General features: G+C 46.3%; 1 protein-coding gene across 2 annotated transcripts in view; it reads left to right on the forward strand.

Annotated features, from left to right (window-relative positions):
• PRKCE (protein kinase C epsilon) overlaps positions 1-19,495 on the forward strand; it is a 1,050,532-nt gene that overhangs the window by 825,760 nt on the left and 205,277 nt on the right. For both annotated transcript variants that reach the window (XM_069234014.1, XM_069234015.1), the window contains one exon: positions 8,785-8,939. In XM_069234014.1, the coding sequence (XP_069090115.1) occupies positions 8,785-8,939 (155 nt within the window). The remainder of the gene's footprint in view (positions 1-8,784; positions 8,940-19,495) is intronic.

The following is a 19,495-nucleotide window of genomic DNA, read 5'->3' on the forward strand; positions in this document are numbered from 1 at the left end:
TACTTTAAGGTCTGCGTTTTGACTCTGTTTAGCTTCTTTTTTGACTTTTGGAGTGTCTCCATTCCCTGAGACTGAGGCTACTTCTGGGCCTATTCTTCAAGGTTTTTGATTCTCCCCTGCATTTGGGTCCTCTTGATCCCCTTGCCTAGTTTGCATTCCCACCAGGATTCTGTCAAGCAAGGGTTCGAAATTGGGTTTGGGGATGGGAGAGGTATGCCCCCGGTCCAGACAGGAACCACAATCCTAGTCAGGCTAAGTCAGATACACACTACAAGTTAACCTGTCTTCACCCTCCGGTCGCTTGGCACAGAGCAGTCAGGCTTAACTTAAGAGGCAACATGTAAAATATTTGTGCATCACTACAAACAGTAGAAAAGTGAAAACACCAAACAAAACAACCCCAACCCTTGTTAGAACAATAGAGCTTAATTTTATGAACAAATCAGAATCAAAACAACAAAAATCCAATAAGTAGAAGTCAAGATATTAATTTGTAAAGATTAAAAAGCAATATTGTCCTTAAGAAGCAGAAAGCACTGCGGCTATCTTGTCAGGTTACACTGAGTGAAACCCAAAGGTTCATGCCAAAAGCAGTGGGGCATCTCAGGTAAGTCCCACTGACGTTTTCACCTTCTCAAAGTTGAGCCAAGAATCCTGCTCGAGGAGAAGAAGTTCTCTGGGTGTAAGGAGAGTGTCACTGGCGGTGGTCCGCGGGCACAAGGATTCAGGCAGGCATCATGGACAGGCAGACTGGAGCCTCGCGGTCACGAGCAGTGATGCTCACTGTGCGAAGAGGTGAATTTGCGGTGGCTCAAACTGATTTTTCATGCGAGCAGACCCATTCAGGGTTGCAAAAAGCCCAAAAGCTTGATTTCAAGAGCCATAAGCCTGCTCTCAATGTCCCAGGCTTGAAGGGGCCCCTCTTGGGGGTCAGGGTCTGGTTGAAGACAGATCCAGGAGCTGTAGCAGGAGTGTGTGAAGTCTTTTGTGTCCCTGAGACTTCATAAAACAGGAGGCAAGCCCTTGGAGTCACTTTGGTTCTGGAACGGAGCAATGAAGGTTCAGTCCTTCTCACTCCCAGGCAGGAGGACAGCAGGTCAGCTCAGCAAAGCAGGACTCCAGCAGAGTAGCAGCTCAGCAGAGTGACAGTTTTTGTAGCAGCACAGCGGACCTTCTTCCTGCAGAGTATCCGCAGGTCCAGAAGTGTACTGAGTCGATGGAGTCAGGGGTCCAGTAATTATACCCAGTTGTGCCTTTGAAGTCGGGAACACTTCAAAGAAAAGCTTTAAAATGCCAAGGGTCTCTGCTGTTCCTGCTCTTGCTCCTACAGGGAGGTATGCAGCTCTTTGTTTGGGGACAGGTCCAGCCCTTTCAGGTGCAAGTGTCAGCTTCTCCCTCCCATCCAGCCCAGGACGACCCATCAGCTGGTGATGGGCCATCAGGAAGTAAATGGCCCATCAGGCACACCTAAGCTCCCTTTGTGTGTGGCTGTCTGGAAGGAATGCACAAAGTCCAGCTGTCACCTACACCACACTTGTATTGGAGACATACAGAATGGTTTAGGTGAGGCATTTTTAGACTTGCAACTTAAAATCCGACTTCACCGTAAGTTGCGATTTTAAATTGTGAGTTCTGGGACACCAAACTCGACAAAACGTATCTCTTCCAGATTGGGAATTACACTTATAAGATGTAAAAAGTTACTCCCACTGCTATCCTATGGGAGCGATAGGCCTTGCAGTAGTGAAAAACACATTTGGTAGTTTTTCACTACCAGAGTATGTAAAACTTCGAAGTATATGTCCTGCCTTTTAAATACATTGCACCCTCTCTTGTGGGTCATATCGGACCTACCTTGGGGGTGGCTTATATGTATAAAAAGGGAAGTTTTAGGCCTGGCAAGAGGTTTACCTTGTCAGGTCAACATGGCAGTGCAAAACTGCACACACAGGTTCTGTAATGGCAGGTCTGAGATATGGTTAGAGGGCTTCTTAAGTGGGTGGCACAATCAGTGCTGCAGGTCCACAAGTAGCATTTAATTTACAGGCCCTAGACACAGTTAGTGCACTTTACCAGGGACTTGTAAGTAAATGAAATATGCTGATTGGGTTTAAGCCAACTTTGTTTTAAGGAAGAGAGCACAAGCACTTCAGCACTGGTTAGCAGTGGTAAAGTGCACAGAGCCCTAAAACCAGCAAATGCGATGTCAGAAAATGGAGGGAGGCAGGCATAACATTGGAGGAAGACGAACCTAAGGCTGTCTGGTCTACCAGCAGGGTATTGGCATTCTTTCATTTTCAGGCTGTTTTCTGTGGTCGCTTGGCTAATTTTGGGCTTAGAGGGATTCTTTGTCCATCTCCTGGACTGCCTCCTTTGTGTCATGTTCCGCCCAGACTGTATCTACTTCTGTGCTTTGAGTCTTAATTCTGTGTTCCTGTGTGCGGTTTACGGCCTGTCAGCAGCTCTTTTATTTTCCACTGCTTGGTTGGCTCACAGGGTATCCCCTCATGTGCTAGCTACGCAGGCTAGAATTCAGGATGTTTTGCTCATACCTTTTGCCATGAAGTCTGTGGTGGCTACTGATCTTCTGGTACAGCTCTACTCCTGCTGGGTTGGGTTTGTCTCGAAAGTGATTGCTGCCTTGCATTTTTGACGTCACCCAGAATCCTGTGCTCATCTTCCTGGTTGACTGACTTGTCTGAAAATAAATGGTGATTGGCCACTTGGCCCTTCTTTCCATCTTTTTGGGGACTTTCCACTGGGCTTGCATAGGTTTAAGGTATTTTTTGCTTGTTTTCTGTGATTCTGGTTGTCTAATACATTTGTAATCTCACAGGTATATACACGCACACACACTCTTTCTCACACACACACACACACTCACTTTCTTAGTTTTTGTATCCTGTGCACCTTTTCCTCATTTGTAATATTGTTTCTCCTAGCCAGTCCCTAAAGTTAAGATTGTAAAGTGTAAGTTTTGTTTATACTTACATGTGCATAGTTTTCTGCCCTGGCTGCGGAGTCTCGGCACATGTAAGTATAGGTTTTAGCAGTAAATGTGTGAGGGATATTGGAGAGTGGGTGTGAAAAAGAGCAGAATTACTAACAAAGAGTAAGAGGAGAGTGGGGAGGGCCACAGAGCAGTGGTGTAAAGAAACTGAAGGGGGCCCCCTGCAAAGTACATGGAGCCCCCTCCCTGGCCCACGATCTACCACTTTTACTGACGTGGGGCTCGAACTCGGGGGCCTCCCCACATCACAGGCTTGCGGGGGCTTATGTTATGCCACTGCCAGAGAGGTTTACACCCAAACAAGAGTAAGCCAGTGTCAGTACTCTGGAGGTGGAGACATAACTTACACTTTTGTATTAAGTTTACAGTCAAAGTTTGTGCATACCAAAAGTTGTAAACTTACTTCAAAGTGTAAACTTAATAAAATGTATAACTTTCCCTTGTCAATCAGACTCTGTGTTATACCTTCGAATAATTAAAGCAGTATCTCCCCTCTTTGTTGTATTCAATCATCTTAACATGACATAAACCTTAGTTCCCAATACAAAGTTTCCCCCCGCCATGTTGTAATAGAACTTTCCGTTACAATTATCTTTTCTTACTGGTGTGGACACAATTTCTAATAATTTGATATCACTGCAAGTTATGTCTTGCGGGTGAAATTTGCCACTGTACATGTGGTGTGTGACTACAGGCTGGTTGAGTGCTACAGAGATATTCTAGAGTCTGATAGACTCGTAGGCAGTATTTGGAAGATGAGAATTCTAAGAGGAAAATTATTCTTTACATTTGTATTTACCTCAGAACACCTGTTTATTTACATGTGCAGGTATTCGTCCTTGAGGTATTACCAAGATACTGGGGTAGTTAATAGAACACTTGATTATACCACTGCAGCGGGGAGTCCATAAAGTAAAGTGTGGTGATTGTATCGACAGCACTTGCACAACCAAGCTTATTTAGGCCTCGCTTCACCAATGGCGTTGGGCTGTAATGCACACAAGTATGCTGAGCCAGCCCTGGTGGCATACTGTGCGCTCTTGGTGCCACTGCACATTCTGCACTAATCATAGCTACACCCTGAATGCTATTCACAAACTGTGTTATTAGAGGACTCAGGTCCGTGTTCTCAAAGGGACCTCCTTGTGGGAACAACATTCCGGTCAGCAGCCTCTGATGAATGAATATACAGGTATCGAAGCATGCCTAAAGCTTTAGAATTCATTCTTTTCACAAGCTACATCACGGGTGTAATAGGGGCTGCTTATGTCAGTAGGCCACTGACCCTCCGCCCCTGTGTATCATGGGGCTTAAATGGTGTATGCAGACAAACATGCATGAACGATATATGTTTGAAGGTCTAGAGCTGTGGTCATCTAATGACGAGGGTTCAAGACGGGGTCCGCTCTTACTTTGTCCCAGGCTGGTGTTAAACTTGGATTTCTGAATGCAGTATCATTGTCAACCTTGACTTCTCGGGCTCTAAGAGCCTGAGCTTGTAGAAGAAAAATCAGCTGGAATGTTGCAGCTGTTCTATTCTTCATGGAGAGCTGGCCCAACAATGCAATGCGGCATCTGAGTGCCTGGCCTGGTCCTCGCCTTGTGAGTATGGACACACGACTTCTACCAGGGAAATGTACGTTTGCCCCCACAACTGAACTGCAAGTGTGCCTGCTTGCTTTAATGAACAGGGCCCGGAATGTGTTCTTATGGCTGAGGTGTTGCACTCTACTCCCCACCAGCCAACTTCTCGGGCGACCCTTAGAAAGAAACGTTTCGTTTACTTTCCATTTTTAATGGTTTGAAAAATATTCAGTTTGGTCAACTTGCTCTGATGAATACACTCTGTGCCGTTCTCACAAGTACTCAGTGTTTGGATTAAAACAGGAAGAGAAGATGGGAGTTTTTGTAATCTTATAATTTTCTGTTTATTATAAAAGAGTAACGTTGTTTCCCTGAGGTCCTGAGCCATGGGAACCGTGGGGTGACCCTCAGTTGAAGGTTGGTGTGGGGTTGATTTCCTGTTTCCTGTTTACCAGTTTGAACGGTTTAGAGCAGAACCGACCAGCATGGTGTACGGATGCCTGGATTTCCAGGAACGAGTCACGTGGCCTTGTTGCATTCAATATGTCTATTTGTAGGTCTTTTCACGCTACCCGGAAAAGAAGGAATTAAGACAACCCTACATAATATCGTCATCGTCCTGGTTCTCGGCCAGCGCTTGGCACTTGCGTGACTATCATAAGACCGAGTGCCTAAATGAAAATAACACAGCGTAATGCACAAGACATTGTGTTATGTACCATGATATGAATAATAAGCCAACAGTTGATGAATGCTAAGGCAACTTCAACAGCTAGTTAGGAATTATGTGATTTTTTCTTAACTGCATTACGTGAAAATTAATAAAAGTCATTGTAATCTGAAATAAAACAAATGTTTCCCTATTCTTGATAGGATTACCAGCTCTGTTATTTTGTCATTTATTTTTATGCCGGTAAAAATGAAGGACAGGTATTCTCCCTCATCGAATGATACAAACAGCACTGTCCTTTGGAATATTCACCCAGACTCCGAACACCCGTCTATACTAACTCAGACAAAACGGGACACACAATTAACTGATATTAACCATTCTTAAGCCCAATGCAGAACAGACCCATTGCTATCCGGATCATAAACAGACTCCTTACTACCAAGATTCCTCTTTTTGTGTTGTGTTATGCTATGCTGTGCTACACTGAGTTATGTATTTCTGTGTTATGATGATTTGTAGGATATCACCACGGTGTATCCTTGTGCCCAAGAAGGGCAGGAGCTGCCTCCTTCCGAATCTAATTGTAAGAGCCAGGTTTTGTTTCTTGCAAAATTCTAGGAAGGAGGTGGCAGATCTGATGTGTAACAGGAGGTCGTTCTTGGCTTTCGGAGCAGATAAGAAAAGATGCGCCCTCCAGCTCTGGTTCTACAGTTGTAAGGGACATGGGCGAGCAGGAGGTTGGTGGAGCAGAGGTGCCTGTTCAGGTGTAGAAATGTATGCAAGGGTTGACATATGCTGGTCCTTGCTTGTGTAAAGCTCTGTAGGTGAGAGTGTGCCGTTTGAACAGGGTGCTTTTGTGTTAAAGATAGAGAGTCAGTCTGGCTGCTGCGTTCTGGATGACCCTAGAGTCATTTGACTGGTGATCAGTGCTTGAGTGACACCTCTCTGGGTGATTAGTGGGGGCCATCTGAAAACTTTCTTGAAGAGATTCAGGGTTTTGAAGCAGATAGAGGTGATCATGTTGAACTTTGTAGACATCGAAATATGATTGTTGATCATAAACCCTAGGTTCCTTGCAGAGTTTGACAGGGTAGGTGTTGGTCGTAATTATGTGGGCCACTGTGCTGTGGACCACAGCGAGGTGTCTTTCTCAAAGAGGACCACTTTAGTCTTCTCAGGGGTCAGATTCAAGCAGTTGGTCCTCACAGTTTGCTAATTCAGAAATGCTGCAGAACTTCATCTGGGTATGATGATATAGGTAAGTGGGGCCATGTAGATGTTGAAAAGAGTTCAACTGAGCTATTAACCTCACGGAATGATACAGATCAGGTTGGAGGCAGAGGATGAGTATAGGGGCAGGGTTACAGATTGGGTGTGACTTGTGAAGAAGGAGCTGATCCAGCAAAGGGGGGATCCTTGTATTCCAATGCTGTGGAGCCACTAGATGAGGATGGGTTGGAGAAGGCAACCGAGAGGTCGAGTAGGATGATGACTGGTTTGTCCCTTTTATCCATGAAAAGACAAATGTAATCCGTGGCAGCAAGGATGCTTTCTGAATCCTCATTGGGAGGAGTCCAAGAAGTAGTTGGCATTGAGATGGTCAGGCAGTGACTTGTTGATGAGTTTTTCCAAGACTTTTGCTGAGTAGGGGAGGAGGGAGATGGTCCTATTGTTCACCAGATTCTTCAGGCCTGCTAAAGTTTTTTTTTTTAGGAGGGGTAAGATGGTGGCATGTTTCTATGGATAGGGAAGGTGGCTGTGGTAAGTCATTGAGGATTTGTGTGAGGGTGCTGCGGATGGGGTCAAGTCCTTTGAGGAATACGAATTGGGGGCATTAGTCCAATTGGGCTCCTGAGTGGATGGTGTGCTATGAGGAGTGTTGGTCAGCTAGCACATCAGGGTGGTTTTTAGGTTGAGCATAGCAGCACGCTAGCGCTGCTTTTCCGACGTGTTGGTTTGTATCTGAGCTTTTAATCATGCCCACGGCACGCCCATCACTACCACTCGTACGTGGGCTTGACCTTCAAAAATCCTTTGATGATATTGGTAAATGCTGAGGAGGTTTTGTTACCACGTTGGCCATCGCCCCTGTTACATGGATAATTGCACTTTTGCCGAAAAGTTTGACTGCAAGCGAACTTCTTTTTCTTTTTATGTCTCCACTTCTTGCTGATGCGCATGGCAGCCGTGGCGCTGTGAATCCGCTCGCTTATGTCAACAGTTTTACTTTTCATTTTCAATTTATGTGGCAAGAAGAGTCCGGTTAGGAGTTTACAATGCTGTTAACTCTAATTCGAGCAAACGTGAGACCCATTGCATTACAAATGCTTGTTTGAGTGTGCTTCTTCTCAGAATGGGGGGGTAATAAGCATGGCAAGATACTGTTGAGTTTCGAAGTTGTGGTAGTTGGTGGTGATTTCGGTTCTGAAATATTGGTAGATCTGGGTGCACAGTTCCTGTGATGGGGTGACGGTTCTGGTGGAGGGAGACGTGAATTCTTTTACTATGGGCGAAGATTTCTTTTGCATTGTTGGAGCTGTTTTCCTTCTGTTCAGTGACTGCAATGCGCTTGTTGGTACTAATTTGTTGGTAGATCCAGAGAGCTGATTTGCACGTGTCTCTGTCATTGTTGTCATGGGTGTGTATCCATCCGAGAAGAAGTTTGCAGTCATACAGGAAGCCACTTGTAAAGGGGAGGTATGTGCTATGCAAATGCTGATACAGAACTTTTTATAGCCACCTCTGTGTTCTTAAATAAAACTACATACATAGTAGATTTTCTATATTTTTATTTCTCTGAGTTTATATGTTAAATATGCTGCAATGTTTATTACATTCTTCCACTGAATGAATGTTACAATGAGTGCACCATCTTGTGCCATCCATACAGAAAACATGTTGCTATTGTTTCGGTAAAAATCATAATTGATGTACCACTCTGTTTTAAAACCATATAAATCCTCAGACATACATGCAAGTTATTCTTTTTTTCTACGACCTTCCGAACTTTACATATGAATTTCAAAACACCAGCTTCCGAATTGGAACTCGTATGGTTAAATTCTCTTCAAGGAAAACTTCAACGATACGCAGTTCTTAGTTTGGAGACTAAAATGAGCTCTGAAATCAGTGAATGGATACAGTTCTCTCATGCATTAATGTTCTCTTATGCAGGGTTTTTAATAGTCTCGGCACAGTTGTGGCTTCACTTACATCCACTGTGCTCCACACCTTCTCAAATGTGAATATGCTTTAAATGTTCGCATTAACAAACACGTGGATTGCGTCATGCATTATGTGCGAGAAATTGTGGCGTTTGCAATCCGGTGGGGGGGAAGTGCCATCGCATGTTAATTTTCGCTCTTTTCAGGGCTCTCCTTTCCTTGACCAAGAATTGTTGCTTTGTTGGTTCACTTTCTTGACGCAAATCCCCCGCTTCTCACAGTACGTGCTTTGACACCCCTTTTTGTAAAGTTGAAAGAAGTTTACTAAATGGCACTGCTTCCATTTATTTCAGGACCGCCTTTTTTTCGTCATGGAGTATGTGAACGGAGGGGACCTAATGTTCCAAATCCAGCGCTCGCGAAAATTCGATGAACCTCGCTCCAGGTTCTACGCAGCGGAGGTGACCTCAGCACTCATGTTTCTGCACCAACATGGAGTCATCTACAGGTACTTCCTCCTTCATTTGTGGGACACCCAAGGGTGCCTAAGATTTTGGCCTGGTTCGTCTTTAATCCCCACCCTCCGCTCCTCTCGTCGCTCAGCAACTCGACATAGATAGTTGCTTGTTCCAATTTGCTTACATAGACGTTTTTTTTGGCAGTTGTGTCATCCAGAATGTTAACATTTGAATAGTGGCGGCAGCTTTGGCCAGTTTTCTGTTGCAGCACAAACGCAGCCCTTGTCGACCAGGCGGGCACATTGTGAGTCGGTGGTGGCCTTATTGCAGGTCCCTGCACCCTCTTCCCTCCCCTCCCTCCGGGCCTCTCTCTCTCATCCTGCTGTTCTAGCCCCTGCCATGGGTCTCCCTCCTTGTGAGCTTTGCCACATTCTAGGAATTTTTTTTTTTGTTCGACTTGAAATAATGAAAGCCGGTTTGATGGTCACCGAGTTCCCCTTGTCAAAACTTCACCAGAGAAAGGAAGATTCTTGTTCTGCAGATACTTATGTTTTCCTGTGTTGTCTCTGTAAATTGTATGTAATCACTATAATGTAGCAACGGACAGAGTATTTTAAAAGCGTTTATCTATTTGCATGTATACTGGAACATGTAGGCCTGTGCCGCCACAGAATCAATTTTATGGTATTATGTAAGTCTATTGTGTTCCTTCGACTTATCTCTTTTGTTGTATTATTGTGATGGTCAAAACCACGTTTGGAGTATCGTTTGTGGGGGAAGCTCTGCCAGGACTAACGTAAACAGTTATGTTAATGATGAGTGGCACTCGAAACAGGTCGGGCCCTTTCCTGAGTGTTATACAAATTCATAAAATACACGCAATCAAATGAATCAGCCCACACACACCACGCTTTGTGCCACGAATGCAGCCGCCAACCAGCACAAACCCCCTTCCTATCGATAAGCCGTTCCGAGTGGCCTGCGGCAGTACCAGTCTGAGGCGCTGGCCCTTCTCTCGAGGCGGGAAGCAGAGCACCCGGTGGGTGCCACCGCCCCTGCCACCGTGTGTTCCCACATGCGGAGCTGGGCCGGGCAGCTCCAGCTCGGTTGGACTCTCTGGGCTGATTCAGAGACTTATTAGCATCAGTGTACAATTGAGGTGCACAAAACGTGCTTCCATTGTGAGTTCCCAATTCTGAATCACTAAATCGGTAATGGTACATTGTATATTTTACAATTTCACTTACGAATGTGGAACTTTCTCAGCAGTGGCATAGTGTCAGAGTCACAAGGTTAGGATCAGTGTGACATATATGAGGTATTTAGGCAGCCAAAAATACTTGTGTAAAGAGGCCCCACTATGTACAAAAAAATATTCTTGAGGGTGAATATCTGTTTGAGGTGCCTGTGAAATTTCTTTCTATGACTGTTGTGTTAATCTTTTTTCTTTTACTTCTGTTGGTCTCTATTTTGTGAACGTCCTTCAACAATTAAATGAGGTATTGCCAATAGAGAAGGGGCAGAAAGTACAATGCTTAGATGCAGAGGTTCAAAGTGAAAAGAAGTGTTTTCTTTTGCTTTCCACCAGCATGAAAATGCAACCTTTAAATTTGCACCTTAATGGATGCAATGGATCTGTAGACAGTGTGTCAAATATTCCTGTGGACAGTTTCTGTCCTCGGGCTAGAAGGCATTTTACAATACAATTGTGAGGATCCTCCAACTCAGGAACACAACAGAAAGCAAGTACTTCTGATGGATACAACTACCTGTGGATTCCTCACCTCATAAATACTCCCATGGCGCCAGCATTCAACGGAAATCTTCTTACTAGTCTCTGCACGTCGACGAGGACGTCACTGTCGCCCACGCGACGCCGTCTGACGTCATACAGGCAATAAGAGGTCCTCGACGACGTGCGGACGTCAGTTCCCTTTTTTCCGTGCATTCGAAACGGTTATCTTCGAGGGAGCAACTGTTACTCTTGCGGTTACAGTGTATATCTTGCTGCGTAGTCTTTCGCTGTGGAAATAATGTCGCAGAGAAAGTCTGGATTTAAGCCTTGTCGTGAGTGTGGAGGCAAGATGTCGGTGACGGATCCTCATTCCGATTGCCTTTGGTGTTTGAGCTCCGACCACGACGTCTCGACTTGTGATTCATGTCAGCACATGAATCCAAAGGCTCTTAAAGAACGTGAGGCGAAGCTGTTTATGGCCAAGTCAAAGGAGAAGCATCACAAGAAGTCTTCTCCAAGACATCGGCGTCATCGAGACTCCCGGCGCCGTAGAGAATCTCGGCGTCATTCAAGGGAGGCTCGTTCCAGGTCTCCGGATCGGCGCCGAAGAACATGGGAAGTCAGCCCCACGGTTACGCCGCATCCTTCGACGCCGTTGCCTTCTCCGGCGTCTCCAACTTCACCTGGACAGGCGTCGGTGATTGAGGTATTGGAGCTTCAAGTGTTTTCTCCGGCGCAGACGCCGAGGCCGGCGTCGGGGTCGCCTCCGAGACAGGCACCCCAGTATCCGGCTTTTCCCATCCCTGGAGCCGATAGTTCCGCATTCTTGAATGCGATGTATGCCATCTTCCAACAGATGGCTCCAGGGGGTGCTCCGGCTGGGCCTTTGGCCTTTTCTTTGGGTGATCCTGCGCCTCTTCGGCCGGCACCCTTTATGCCCTTTCTCCCGTTTGGGAACGTGGGCTCGGCGCCAGTGTCGGCGCCGGTGGCCGCTCCGGTGGCTTCGGAAGGATTGGCCCCAGGGATTTCCATCCCGTCGACGTCGAGATTTCGGCCTGTGACTCCGGTGGGCCCATCCGTTTCAACTGCTCTTCAGTCGGCGCCGAAGTTACCTGTGGCGCCGGATGCGGCGTCGGTGGCTTCGGAAGATCGGCGCCGATCTCCGACTTCGGCGGAGGCATTGTCGACTCCGCGGATTGAGCAACGACTGCATTCAAGGAGACGTGCTCTCCGGGTACTAGAAGAGCAGGAGTACCAACGAGCCCTAGAGGAAGGAGAGCTAGAGGACTCGGGTGATGGGCTGCGTGGACTGGAGTCGGCCAGTGGGCTGGACACTTCCCCTGAGTGGGACCTTTCGTCCCCGGGGGAATATACTGAGGAGGCTGCTTCCTTTCATGCAGTGGTACGGAAGGCAGCTAGTTTTTTGGACCTGCCTTTGCCGGTAGTGGAGGCGAAACAAAACCTTTTGACAGAGGTGTTACATCCGGCCTCAGCCGCGGCGGAGCCTCTGTTACCTTTTAATGACGCTCTGCTGGATCCGGTTTTAGAGGTGTGGAAGAGGCCGGCATCTTCCCCAGCAGTTCACAGAGCCGCGGCCAGGAGGTATCGGGCGGCTCCAACTGACCCTGGTTTTCTGTCCAGGCACCCTACGCCGGAGAGCTTGGTGGTGCAGGCCTCCTGTTCGTCCAAGTCAGCGCCTGGTTCTTTTCCGACGGTGCCTGGGGACAGAGATTCAAAGAAGCTAGAGGCGCAGTCGAAGAAGATTTTTTCGTCCTGCAGTCTGGCGTTAAAAGCCACCAATGCAACCTGTATCCTGGGGAGGTATATTCATGCTCTCATGGATGACATCTCCTCTTCGTTTACAGAGCTTCCCCAGGGTCTTTTGGATCTTGTCTCAAATGCCCAGGCTGCTGCGACCCAAATTATCCAGACGGGACTGGATACCACCGACTCGGTAGCCAGAGCAATGGGCACAACTGTGGTGGCAAGGAGACAGGCCTGGCTCCGTAACTCGGGCTTTTCGGCTGATGTACAGTCCACATTGTTGGATCTCCCGTTTGATGGGGACAAACTGTTTGGGGCTAAGGCTGATTCGGCCTTGGAACGTTTTAAGGAAAGCAGGGCCACGGCTAAGTCGTTAGGGCTCCAAGCTCCTTCTTCCACGGCCTCTTCCAGATTCTTCAGGAGGTTTCGTGGATTTGGGCGTGGCTCTTCCTCCTCTTCCTTTCGGGGAAGATATCAGCAACCTGCCTCTTCCCATCCCTATAGATCTTTCAGGGGGAGAGGTAGGGTCCGCACCAGAGGAGCCTCTCAGCAGCACTCTGCCTCTTCCTCATCCTCTGGCGGGGTGCAGCAGGGGAAGCAGCCTTAGGCTTCCACCATTTCCAACTCACGCCTCTCCTGTAGGGGGAAGATTACAGCATTTTCTCACCAAATGGGAGACTGTTACGTCGGACAATTGGGTTCTCAGTGTTGTGGGAAAAGGCTACACCCTTCCTTTTCGGGAGTTTCCGCCCCTCATCCCGCCCCGCCCTTCGTATTGTTCACAAGAACACCTCCTGTTGCTAGAACAGGAGGTAGAAGTCCTCCTTTTAAAGGGCGCGGTGGAGTTGGTCCCGGAGCAGGAAAGGGGTCAAGGAGTTTACTCAAGGTATTTCCTGATTCCCAAGAAGGATGGTCGTTTGAGACCAATTCTGGACCTGAGGATCTTGAATTGGTTCCTCAAGCAGGAAAAGTTCAAGATGCTGACCCTAGCACAGGTGCTTTTGGCGTTGAACATGGAAGACTGGATGGTGTCTGTCGACTTGCAGGATGCTTACTTTCATATCCCGATACTCAAGTCACACAGGAAGTATCTCCGGTTTGTGGTGGGATCGCAACATTATCAGTTTGCGGTCCTTCCGTTTGGTCTTACTTCAGCACCTCGAGTCTTCACGAAGGTGATGTCGGTGGTTGCGGCAGAGCTCAGAAGGAAGGGGATAGCAGTATTCCCTTACTTGGACGACTGGTTGATCAAAGCCAAGTCCCCGGAGCTTGTGTTGCGTCATCTGCAGTCAACAACCCAGTTGTTGTTCGACCTGGGTTTTTCGGTGAACGAGCCCAAATCTCACCTAGAGCCCTCTCAGCGCCTCCTGTTCATAGGGGCAGTACTGGATACAACATTGGGTCGGGCCTTTCCTCCGCCTCAGCGGATTCAAGATATTCAGGATTTGGTTCCAATGTTTCGAAATGGAGCGGTAGTTCCAGTCCTCAAGGTCCTTCGTCTGCTCGGTCTTTTTGCCTCCTGCATTCTGTTGGTCACGCATGCTCGCTGGCACATGAGGGCTCTTCAGTGGTGCCTCCGAAGGCAGTGGTCTCAACACAGAGGGGATCTAGAGGGTACTGTCAAGATCTCCAGAGATGCTGCTGTGGATTTGAAGTGGTGGATTGTAAGCAACAATCTTTCGCAAGGAAAGCCGTTCCAGCAGTCACCACCAGTGGCCACAGTCAAAACGGATGCTTCCACTCTAGGGTGGGGAGCTCATCTGGGGGATCTGGAGATCAAAGGTCTTTGGTCTCCAGAGGAACAGATTTTTCACATCAATCTGTTAGAATTACGGGCTGTACGTCTGGCTCTCAAGGCCTTCCTCCCTTCCCTTCGTGGTCAGTCGGTACAGGTCCTAACGGACAATACTACCACGATGTGGTACATAAACAAGCAGGGAGGAGTGGGGTCGTACCTTCTCTGCAGAGAAGCTCTTCGACTATGGTCCTGGGCAAAGGACCATCGGATTTGCTTGATAGCAAACCATCTGGCCGGAGTTTTGAACGTGCGTGCGGACAGTCTCAGTCGCCACTTCTCGGCAGACCACGAGTGGCGTCTCCATCCAGATCAAGTCCGTTTGATCTTCCAGAGGTGGGGGTTTCCTCGGGTAGATCTGTTCGCCACTCGAGAGAACGCGCATTGTCCGTTGTTCTGCAGCCTTCAGTATCCGATGCAGGAAGCGTTGGGGGACGCGTTTCAAATGACCTGGTGCGGCCAGTTGCTTTACGCGTTTCCTCCCATACCCTTGATTCCTCGAGTATTGAGGAAGATTCGCCAAGACCGGGCTCTAGTAATCTTAATAGCTCCGGATTGGCCAAGGAGGGTGTGGTACTCCGACCTTCTCCAACTCTCAATGTGCCCGCCGCTCCGTCTCCCTTTCAGGGCAGACCTCCTCTCGCAGTCGCAGGGGCAGGTTCTACACCCCAACCTCCAGAGTCTGCACCTACATGCCTGGAGATTGAACGGGGCAACCTGAGTTCCTTCTCTCTCCCGCCTGAGGTAGTGGATGTTATATTAGCGGCCAGGCGACACTCCACTAAATCTATCTACGCTAATAGGTGGTCTAAATTTGTTGCGTGGTGTGGAGAGAGGCAGATTGATCCTTTGCATGCTCATCTATCGGACGTTTTGTCTTTTGCTCTATCTCTGGCGCAGAAAGGTTGTGCAGTGGCTACCATTAAAGGTTATTTATCGGCCTTGTCAGCCTTCTTATGTCTTCCAGACCAACCATCTTTATTTAAATCCCCTATTGTTATCAGATTCTTGAAAGGTCTTCTAAATCAATATCCTCCAAAGCCATTCGTTATGCCGCAATGGGATTTGTCCTTAGTCCTGACTTTCCTTATGGGGTCCCCTTTTGAACCTATGCATTCTTGCCCCTTGAGGTATTTGGTTTTAAAAACAGTCTTCCTGATAGCTATAACATCAGCAAGGAGAGTGAGTGAGTTGCAGGCCTTATCAGTAAAACCCCCTTATACAACTTTTTATGGGGATAAGGTGGTGTTGAGGACCAAGGCTGCTTTCCTCCCGAAGGTTGTTTCACCCTTCCATTTGGCTCAGGCAATTACTTTGTCCACGTTCTATCCTCCGCCTCATCCTTCCAAAGAGGAAGAAAGACTGCACCGTCTGGACCCAAAGAGAGCGTTGAGCTTCTTTATCGATAGAACAAAGGATTTCAGGCTGGAGGATCAGCTGTTTATTGGATACGTGGGCAAGAGGAGAGGAAAGGCAGTCCACAAGAGAACACTATCCAGGTGGGTTGTTCTTTGCATTAAAATATGTTACTCTTTGGCAAAGAAGGATCCTCCTGAGTGCATTAGAGCTCATTCCACCAGAGCTAAGTCGGCCACTTCGGCCTTGGCCAGAGGTGTTCCTGTGGTCGACATCTGCAAGGCCGCAACTTGGTCGTCCCTTCACACTTTTGCAAAACATTACTGTTTGGATTCTGAGGTTAGAAGGGACGGCCATTTTGCACGGTCAGTGCTGCAGGATTTCTTGGTTTGACCATTTAGGCACCCACCGCCGGGCGTGGTACTGCTTTGGGACTCTATTCATGAGGTGAGGAATCCACAGGTAGTTGTATCCATCAGAAGAACGAGTTACTTACCTTCGGTAATGACTTTTCTGGTGGATACATTAGCTACCTGTGGATTCCTCACGGTCCCACCCGCCTCCCCGTTGCCTTTCTGGTCTTACCAAGTAATCCTTGAGTGCGCTCCTCTTGGTCTTTGAGGGTGCAATAGATGTATATATAATATATTTATATATATATATGTATATATGTATATATCTTTGTGTATATACTTGGTGTGTGTATATATTTTAAAAGAGAGAGTTTTATATATATATATATATGTACATAAAAAGATTTACAGTTATTCATACAATGTGGTGTATTTTTACAATATAATGAATGTTGCCTTGCTCTTTCATTGCATTGCCTGGTTGTTCTCATGCACGTAAAAAATGATTGGTACTGACGTCCGCACGTCGTCGAGGACCTCTTATTGCCTGTATGACGTCAGACGGCGTCGCGTGGGCGACAGTGACGTCCTCGTCGACGTGCAGAGACTAGTAAGAAGATTTCCGTCGAATGCTGGCGCCATGGGAGTATTCATGAGGTGAGGAATCCACAGGTAGCTAATGTATCCACCAGAAAAGTCGTTACCGAAGGTAAGTAACTCGTTCTTCTTTACCTCTCACTAAACAAATAATATAGTGTTAACCCTTTACCAAAGGCGACTCTCTTCAAAGGTTAGTGAGAAGTGCCAATAGTACTATGTGGTGAACAGAGAGACTGAGAAATGGTATGTTGACAAGACTTATCATATCATTTAAATTAGACTGTGTACCAAATTTGCCTTTTTCTGCATGGTAACCTCCGCGATTTTGCATCTTTTTTTTAACCTTGTTTTTGCTGGCTTTAGGGCACTGTGTGTTTTACCACTGTAAGTCTGTTGTAAATTGTACCATGGGTGCACCTATGGCTTGGAAAAGTAAATGTCATATGGGGGCTGCAGTGTGTAATTACACCATCCACAAATATAACAAAAGTATATTTCTGCCTGCAGGAGGCTAGGCTACAGTTTAAATCCACTGCAATGACATGGTCAGTAAAAATGGCTTTGCCATGTAGGAAAAGCCAGTTTTTATATATTCACAACTCCCTCCTGGAAGTGACTTTTGTAAGCCCAAAGACAGGCTGTTTCTATGTAAAAACAGGGCACACTACAGATTGGAGTTAGAGTTCCCACCAGTGAAATAAAAGTAGATAGCTATTTCATTCAGAAGGCTTTTCTCTAATAGGCCTACAAGGGATTATTTTCCACTTCCGCTCAGGAAAGGGCTTGATAAATTCTTTAACCTTATTTCCAGCTTAGTTTTTTAAAATCCGACTTCTTGGTGAATCATATTTTTGATAACAATAGGCAGAAAAGTAGGTTTGTATAAATGTTTTTTAGGCCACCTGAGCCAGAACTATGTTAAAACCTGTTCCGCTACTTATCGCACCTCCAGAGATGGTAAACACATCTTTGGCTTGGAGATTTGATGACCCTGACTCAGGACAATGGCTTGCCTCTGGGCTCAGAAAAGGCCCATACATGTTAACTGATGATTGAAGCAAGTTAGCAGTTAGCATGGGCAGTGCAGGGGCCCCCTTGGGCAGCCTTGTCACGCTTTTCACTGCTTGATTTACAGGCAGTGAAAAGCGTGACGGGTGTTGTTGCACTCGACGCACCGCAACATTGCTACCAGCTCGATTACGAGCTGGCGTCAATGTTGTGGTGAGTTTCCCACTGGGCCAGCGGGAAACTCGTAATAGGGCCAGCAAGTGGGAGACCAGAGTGGCGGTCTTCCGACCCAAAGAGTGTGGCCACCCGCCAAACTCATAAAGAGGCCCAGAGTGTCTTGTCTAGGTACTCACAAGGTCCGTCGCAGACCATGAGAGGTGCTGTTAGCTAGCTATTATTTACATGCTTTTGATGTTTAGAGAAAAGTTAAATGGCCTCATCAGAGAGACAAAATGTTTTCTGAACCAGGCACACAATAGATGGCAATGTGAGCCTGTTTTGGAAATTGAACAGCTGCTCAACATATCAGAGTTGTAATTAAATCTAGTGCTAGATGCCAAAGAACATAACACTATGTAGAATTAGGTGATAGGGTAGAGAACGATGTTTTGAAGTGACATGTGACTGAGGCTCTCAAACAATCCGAGACACATAAGCAAACTGCTTCGTATTACGGATCCATAGGTCACTCTTGGTAACTAGGCTCAAGCAATAAGGCCTTCCACAGAGAAAATGCATGACGTATGTGTGCTAGAAGTATTCAAATAAAGGCACAGGTAGTTGACTGTGAAAATAGAACTTAAACCATTCACACAAAGAAATGTAACTAACATAAGAATGAAATAATTGAAAAGTTCCAAAAATGAGGAACATCCGATGTAAGGATCGCCTATTCTAAGAATAACAACATGTGCCACTCACATAAACAATGGCAAATGTATTTTATCCTGTGTGTTGTGCAGAAACTTTAACCAAACACTGGCCAAGCTAGTATATACCATGGCTAATTAACAGAAATGAATGCAAGCATATTCATCAAAAAATAAAAAGAAGGAAAAAACATGTCGACGTGCCATGTACGTGTATTAAAAACATCTACATTTAGAAATAAACTTAACATTGCATATAATTTTATTAGAATAGTAATTCCAAATAGGTTACTGTCTGGAACCCCTTTTTCCTTTTTAACACACATCACATGGTAATCCGATTCCCACTGATGTCAATGATACTCTCGAATAGCAGATGGGACACCAACTACTCTTTCAAAGGTGTTTTACTGGGCCAAACTCTAAATAAGTTTCATAGCTTCAAAACACGATGAGCACTAAAAAATAAGAAATGATAAAGAACGGAAAGATGAAGGCAATTGCAAAGTAAAGGATTAGCCCACCTGCCCTGCCTCTGAAATGTGCTTCTTTTTTGGGCTCATATGCTCTTGTGAAGGAGGCAAAAGGCCACCACTTATTGTGCAAGACAACCGATGGCTGAAGTGGGTGTACCTCCTGCCCCAAGATGTATGCTGTGGTGGTTGTAAGCAAAATGTGAATGACAGTTAAACAGAGCAAAATATGAAGAGGTCTGACCCAAAGGCCCTTTATGGAGAGCTAAAACATATCATCCATGCAGTTGATGGAGACTGAGCACCTTCTGGTACTGACCCACAAGTGACTGCTGTCTGACTGACTTTGGTACTCCTATACGTTTTTAGCTTGGGACTAAATGCTTCTTTGGGGAAAATATATTCAGCTTGCACAAGTGCAATCCGAAGTAGATTGCCTATATGTCTTTTGTTTTTTTAGTGTTTTCAAATCAGTAGTTACATTTTATATAAAATAATAAGGGCCTGATTTAGAGTTTGGCTGATGAGTTTCTCCGTCACAAATGTGATGGATATTCTGTCTACCGTATTATGATTCCATTATATCCTATGGAAATCGTAACATAGCAGACTGGATATCCGGCACGTTTGTGATGGAGTAACCCATCCACCGA

Source organism: Pleurodeles waltl, chromosome 5, assembly GCF_031143425.1.
Source record: "Pleurodeles waltl isolate 20211129_DDA chromosome 5, aPleWal1.hap1.20221129, whole genome shotgun sequence".
Classification (NCBI taxonomy): Eukaryota; Metazoa; Chordata; class Amphibia; order Caudata; family Salamandridae; genus Pleurodeles; species Pleurodeles waltl.